This window comes from Naumovozyma dairenensis, chromosome 3 (assembly GCF_000227115.2).
Source record: "Naumovozyma dairenensis CBS 421 chromosome 3, complete genome".
Lineage (NCBI taxonomy): Eukaryota > Fungi > Ascomycota > Saccharomycetes > Saccharomycetales > Saccharomycetaceae > Naumovozyma > Naumovozyma dairenensis.
Window position 1 is genome coordinate 699,259 of NC_016481.1, and position 7,439 is coordinate 706,697.

The 7,439-nt window shown below is 32.3% G+C and overlaps 4 protein-coding genes across 4 annotated transcripts; 2 read left to right on the plus strand and 2 right to left on the minus strand.

The window, feature by feature from the left end:
• Positions 1–346: 346 nt before the first annotated feature.
• REC107 (Rec107p) lies at positions 347–1,449 on the minus strand (the record flags this gene model as incomplete). Its single annotated transcript, XM_003669162.1, has 2 exons — positions 347–1,035; positions 1,173–1,449. 2 exons carry the CDS (start codon positions 1,447–1,449, stop codon positions 347–349), a joined length of 966 nt encoding a protein of 321 aa, XP_003669210.1.
• A 361-nt stretch (positions 1,450–1,810) lies between these two features.
• LSM8 (U4/U6-U5 snRNP complex subunit LSM8) lies at positions 1,811–2,173 on the plus strand (the record flags this gene model as incomplete). The annotated part of the gene is made up of 1 exon (XM_003669163.1): positions 1,811–2,173. The coding sequence occupies one exon, from the start codon at positions 1,811–1,813 to the stop codon at positions 2,171–2,173; it is 363 nt and encodes a 120-aa protein (XP_003669211.1).
• Positions 2,174–2,277: 104 nt separating this feature from the next.
• Positions 2,278–3,006, minus strand: MDE1 (methylthioribulose 1-phosphate dehydratase MDE1; the record flags this gene model as incomplete). The annotated part of the gene is made up of 1 exon (XM_003669164.1): positions 2,278–3,006. The coding sequence occupies one exon, from the start codon at positions 3,004–3,006 to the stop codon at positions 2,278–2,280; it is 729 nt and encodes a 242-aa protein (XP_003669212.1).
• Positions 3,007–4,242: 1,236 nt separating this feature from the next.
• On the plus strand, positions 4,243–6,870 carry STU2 (Stu2p; the record flags this gene model as incomplete). Its single annotated transcript, XM_003669165.1, has 1 exon — positions 4,243–6,870. The coding sequence occupies one exon, from the start codon at positions 4,243–4,245 to the stop codon at positions 6,868–6,870; it is 2,628 nt and encodes an 875-aa protein (XP_003669213.1).
• Positions 6,871–7,439: the final 569 nt, after the last annotated feature.

Here is a 7,439-nt window from a genome sequence, read left to right on the forward strand (position 1 = left end):
ACTGTGCTGTGGGAAGATGCCTATTGAAAAAATTATGCTAAATCATATATAGAACTTTTATAAACGAAATGAAATAAATAAAAAGATTTAAGAATAACCACTATCCTTGTCTTTTAGTGAAATAAGGGCCGTAAGCTCCATATAAGGTACATGCACTTATATATCTTTCTTGTTAGAATTATTATAGGTTAATGAAACCAAGATGTTTAAAAATATATGGGCAAAAAAAAGAAGGATAACTGTAAATTAAAGTTATAAAAGAATGGCCTTGTAGAATTAAAAGTAAATTACGGCCATTGGTGCTAACTACATAGTTTAGGTTGAGGAGAACCGGAGTCTGACCATATCATAGTTCAGAAGAATAAGCTAAGACGTCTTTTTTATCCTCGATAAGTTCATTCCATGGTATTATTGTTCTGGTAAGCGATATATCTCGATTAGTAGGCAGTCTATGCTCGTTGTTATTACCGGATGGATTCTCAAACGGTGAGAGAGAGAATTTTACGTCGTTTTTCATGCTGTTCATCTGTTTTCTTGATCTTGTAATAGGACCGAATGAGGAAGCTTTGATATTTTCGTTCTGTATCCTTTTTAATTCATCTTCATCTAACGTTGTGCCATTCGATGGTAAATCTTTATGTGTTAATGGAGCCCGAGTCATCAGTCTAGAAATATTACTATTTATCGAATTCATTCCATTTTCTAGAGTAGATTGTCTTTGGCTTAACGTTTGTAAATCATTTGACATAGACAATAACACATCGCCCATGTCCTGTAATTGTTTGTTTACATTGAATAACATAGATTGTGTACATTCGTTGGATTTAATAATTTGACGATGTTTATCATCAATATTTCTTCGAAATTTAGCAGTCAATTTCTCCAGTTCATCTTGTTCGAGATTCGATTTAGTATCTGTTCTTTGCCGTTTACTCCGTAAAGTTACCGTTTTATTGACAACATTCTGTGATTGTACTTTTTGATTTTGTACAATAGTTAATTGTTTCTCCAGTTTTTTGATTAGTTTCATTACAGCTTCAAATTGATCAGGATGTTCTTATTGAAAGAGAAGAAGTGAATCACATTGTGAGAGCAGCAGTTAGTAACATAATTTTCTTTTAGAAAGGGCATTATTTAAGAAAAAGAAAAGGGTATTAATATTTATAACTAACCATTTTTCTTTGTAGATATGACGATTTCATTTAACGTGCTAATAACTGAGGTCAATTGAGTTGAATTTTTCTTTAATAAACCAATGAGTTCAGATGATTTTTCTCTCAGATCACAGCTTTCTAATTCTAATTTACCAGCCCATTTTAATATTTCCTTATCAGCTTCATTCAGTTTTAGGGGCGATGAATTATGCGATGATCTTACTGGAGACGAGATCACTATTGAAGAGGAACTAGTGATATCCGTTGATATATCTTCAGTGGAAGTTCTTGCCATTTATGCAATTCAAATTTGTTTATGATTTATTTATTTGGTTGTTGGCTTGGAGGCCCTGTTAATTTCTTCTGAATTGATCTTGCTTGTTTGTTTGTTTGTTCGTTTGTTTGTTTACCGTAACGTTATTCAGTTTTTTTGAAGATCCTAATTTCGTATTATCTCGCAATTACATGAATTTTTAAAAATTCAGTACAATTTGGCCCATAATACGTAAAGATGATGTTGAGTCTGCAGCCCTTTCATGAACCAAAGGGTAAACAAACAGACATTATAGTAGCAGGTCTGGTAACCAAGGGTCAATTGGTAAAAGTGAGGTGAGATAGAGTAAAGAATATCGAAAGGAAACAGTCTTAAAACACATATGTCACCATTACTAAAAGATTATTTGAATAAAAAAATTGTCATAATAACAGTAGAAGGGAGCTGTTATTTAGCTATGTTGGAGGGTTATGATAAATATACAAACCTAATAGTATCAGATGTACGTAATAGGTTTGATGATAAGTTAATCTCACAATTTCAAATGCTTCGAGGTAGTGAAATTGTCACATGTGGACTAATAGAGGAAGAAACGAAGGAAACAGATGAAAAGGAAGAATTTAACAAGGAAGCTACAAAAGATGAACAGGATGTAGTGATACCGAAGCTGAAAGACACTAGAAATAGAGTTGCCAATGAACATTTGATATGGCAAAAAGTGTATGAAAAGAAAGGGTTAAGTTAAGTTATGGGTTATCTATCGATTGTAATTATACAGTTTTTTAAGACAGACAAATAAAAGTATAGAATAATAAAGACCTATTTATATTTTATACCCTATACCCCAAATTATTTTAAATAATTCTTTTCTTCTCCAATGCCACAAGTGGTGGGAATACCTAATTGATACATCTTGATAGCCAGCTCCATTAAATAATCAATTGCTTCGTTATAGATTTTTGCTTTATCGATTGTTGGGCCCCAGACAAAAATTCCATGTCTTCTTACGATGACAGCGCAAGTGTGAGGATTTTTATCCAACACGTCATTTAAACTATCAATCAAGTCTTCCTCGTGGGCCACATTCTCGATGATTGGGATACTTAATGTATCAAAAAATGATAACGATATATCTTTACCAGTTGTTGGATCAATGTTACCACTAGGAATTGCTTTGATCTGTTCAATATTAGCAATTTTCAATTGATCTTTAAAAATCAATGAACAAACATCAGCATTTTGAGAATGAGTATGGATGATTCCACCAGCATTTCTTTTCTTGTAACATGCAAGGAATAATGGAGTGCAAGCACTTGGTTTATATTTTGGTGGAACTCGTAAATATTCTAAGGTTTGAGAATCCATAACAAATATATCTTCTGGTTTCATTTGTTCCTTTTGAACACCTGAAGGTGCTAAATAATAATGATTTGTAGTGGGATGCTTCATTGATATGCCTCCACCAGTTCCTGTACACCAGTTATTGTGGAAGAATTGTTCACATAGAGTACAAATTAAATTCGCTGGATGTCTTGGGTCATCCGAATGGATTAGTGAGTCGTCATTTTGATTGGACATTTTTTAGTGTATGTGCATAGAGGACTAATGAACCATTATTTTAGATATTTGTTCCCTTGATAGACCGTGGCCATCGAGATTAAAAGAAAGTTAAAAGCTAGAACGATGAAATTTTTCATGTTAGGATAATCGAACTTGGCGATGCCCATAATGGCTAAACCGAAATTTTATAGAGTAAACGAGACTGAAGATAATTAATTTTGAATACGTTGACTTCATTATTTGCAATATTTGGTAGTATAATATTCTTTTGTTTGATCTGAAGGTAACTGGGTTTGCTGTTTTGGATGTCTTGGAAGTTTTGAGTTCTTTATTTACATTTTGTAACAAAAAAATTGAAATTTAAACAAGATTTTTTAATGCAAATATCAAGGTATTACTAACCGTAAAGTAAACAAAAAAGGAATGAACATGATGAACTTCTGGAAAAGCGTACCTCTTACTTTCCAGAAACGGGTTATTGGATACATATAAATTGGATTTGCTGCCTATATTTGTTAATGGGTGAGAAGGAATTCATTAAAACACTCTCAAAAATGTTCTATATTAAATACTAACCAAGATGTGTAGCTGACAGCTGAGAATTGATGTCAAATGGAAGAACGGGATATATGGTACTTTCAAGAAATACCCTTCTATTTAAAATACCGCTACTATCTTATTGGTATATACTAGTTACTTTAGAATATTCGAAGATCTTCCCGGAAGGAAGCTTGCTTTCGTCTTAATCCCCAACAGGTTGGTGAGTACGTAGTAATGCTTAAATGAAGTGAAGTGAAGTGAAGTGAAGTGAAGTGAAGTGAAGTGAGACCCAAAACAAAAACAAAAACAAAAACAAAAACAAAAACGAAAACGAAAACGTCCCAATGGAGACAACTGCAACTATGAGACAACTCACAACTCAATCAATCAATAAACGTCACAGAAAGAATAAGTGACAGTCACCTTCAATTTTATTAGGTGTCAACCGGGTAACGGTAATTTGATGCCCGAGACGCCAAATTTTTGAAAACATCGAAAAACACGACAAGCAAATAAACAAACAAAAACAATGGTAACAAAAACAAGTACATGGACAAGGATAAGCATAACGAAAACCAAGGAAAGGCGGGGAAACCATATTTTTCAACGTGGGAAGAGACAACTAATTGATCTCTTACTTTTGGCTTCTAGTTGTATTACAAAGAAACTCCCATATCCACACGCATATATTACTTGAAAAGACCCTCATTCATTATGAATCAACAACCGGACGAGGACAACTATTCAGAACTACCATTACTCGAGCGATTACAACACAAAGTTTGGAAAGCTCGTTTGAATGGGTACCAGGAATTGAAAACAACTCTACTGAACTATGATAATATAGAAAGAAACCCAAATAAAGATCCCGAATTAACAACTTTTTGGAGAGATCCATCTCTATTCAATAAATTCATCACAGATTCAAACGTCGTTGCTCAAGAAAATGCCATCTTAGCTTTAGAAGCTTTGATTTTAACATTTAAACCGTATACTTCAACAAAACATGCAACAACTGCTCTTCTACCAACATGGATACCGTCTTTAGTTGAAAAAGGGATGTCTTCTAATAGAGCAACAACTAAAAATAAATCATTAGAATGCATCATGTTATTAGCATCATTAGATACGTCCATAAGTTTAACATTGGAACTAATATTAACGATATTTAACAATAATTCCACTCCGAAAAAGATTCAACCACCAAAATTATTAGTTGGTGCATTAATCTGTATATCTGAATTAATAAAATCTTATGGTTTAATTAACGTTCAAATTCAAACAATGTTACCTCAATTAGTAACACCTTTAATAACATTGGCAAACCACGCGGATAAAAACGTTAGAGCAGAAACTTTGAACCTAATAGTTAACATATTTAATACTACAGGCCGAAATAAATTGGTTTTACAAGATCTCTTATTGGATCATTTGAAACCAATTCAACAAAGGGATCTGGATAAATTATTCGAGAAAAGTTCCGCACAACCACAATTATCAACAAGACTATTTGAATGGCAAAGAAGAGAAATTGAACTGGAAAAACAACGGAAAGCTAAACAAGAACAACTTGATGCCCAATCCAAACTAATCGATAACGATGGCGATACTGACATGGATATGAATGCCAATACTAATATGAGATCATCAAATGCTACAAATAACATTGACCCATTTGTAATGTTACCAGAAGAAACAATATTAGATAAATTACCGGAAGATTTCAATTCAAGAATTACTTCTTCCAAATGGAAAGATAGAGTTGAAGTATTAGAAGAATTTTATGATACAACTTTAACTAAAGTTAAAAAATTAAGATTTAAAAATCAAGATTATTCTCATCTTTTAAACATTTATGCAAATATTATTCAAAAGGATCCAAACGTTCAAGCAGTTACATTAGCGTCTGATTCTGTATTCATTCTATGTGAAAAATTAAGAACTCCAGGATTTAATAAACATTATCTTTCCATTGTATTTTTACCTCTATTAGAAAGAACCAAAGAGAGGAAACCATCTGTCATCGAATCAATAAGGAAAGCTTTAAAGTTATTATGTCAATTTTATAATCCTTTGAACAGTAATGGTAATAATGAAGATATGCTTCATGAAATTACTACTATATTCATGAAACATAAAACACCACAAGTTAGGTTAGAAAATTCCACTTTATTTAAATATGTTTTGGAAAATTCATTCGCTAATGGGAATAATCCAATCCCATTATTAACAAGACATTTAAATGAAGATATTATTCCTTCTGTAGTTCATATCGTCAATGATACTCAACCAAATATTAGGTCTATCGGATTCGAATGTTTAGCTATCTTGATCAAAATTTTGGGAATGAGACCTCTCAATGAAACGATGGAGAAGTTAGATAATCAAGAAAAGGAAAAAATTGAATCATTGATTGATACCTTGCCATCATTTACTATTCGAAAGACATCATCATCATCTTTATCATCAGCGAATGCTAATTCAACACCTACATCAACAACACTCATAAAGAGACCTAACTCATTAGTTCCACCTATAATACCATCTAAGAGAAGTGCCACCTCACCCTTGAAGAAAACGAATTTACAACCTAAATCAAGAGTATTATTAACATCAAGATCTTTAACAATGCCTGAAACTCCTTCAACAGCAGCGCCTCATTCTCAGCCATCTACTAGGATGCCATTACGATCAAATGATAATGGTAACACTAGTAAACTAAATACTGAATTAAGAATTCAATTAGATAAATTAGAAAATGAAAAGAAAAAATGGATTGAAGAAAGACAAAGCTTTTTAGAAAGGATAAATTCGTTAGAAAATGTAAAATTAGAAATGAATAAAGAAATTGAAATTTTAAAAGAACAATCAAATAAAAGTCAATCTGATTTATACGAAAAAAATTTACAATTAAGGTCAAAAGAATTACAAATTAATAGATCACAAGATAAGATTACTCATTTAGAAAATGAATTGAAAAGACTACAACAACAACAACAACAACAACAGAAACCACAAAATCAATTTAATATAATGGCGTCACCATCTTTAAATAATCATATCAATGACAATAATATAAGAACTGAACCAACAGTGCATAACAATATATCGCCTTCAATTAATAATCACGCTAATAATAGCAAAATAAATACGACCCCATATGAGAGAAGAAGATTAAGTACATCGAGTGACGATTTACCACGACGAGTAGATTCATTACAGTTAGACTCATCATCTAGCGATCTATCTTCTAATTTAATTAAAGAAGAAAGTTGGAAACGTGCAGCTGAAGTCACTAAACAATTAAAAGCAAGGATACAAAGGAATGAAAATAAGGAATAATTTAAATAATAATACGAATGCTTCAATAAATTTGAATAGTCCTGCTGCTGATGGTAATTAAGACTTTTTCGGGATCGATGTTGACCTTTAATAAAAAATTAATATTGTATGATATTGATATACACAAAATATATATATCTAATGACAAAAAAGACGTATATTGCACACACATATATATATATATATATATGTGTATTTACGTATTATGGTACTACTAGCGACTTTTTTTTGACTGTATAATTTAGTGGAATCCCATAATTTTGGATTTCCTCGAGAAGAACTGTGGGAAAGTTCCAGCAAAAAATTAAGGCATACAAAAGGTGAACGGAACGGCGCCAACACCAGAAAAAAATCCGGGGTAAGCTAACAGAAGAACAGGCACCACACACACATATTTAAGCGAAGCATTTTCACTAACTCCGTGTCGAAGCTTCTTATTCCCCAGCACAGACAATGCCTGAGAGACAAAGTTTGCTTCATCTTCCATAAGATGGATTTATATTATGTTTGGTATGCACGGCAAATCACAAACGCCAAAAAAGGGGAGCTCCGTAGCTTTGAAGACTAAA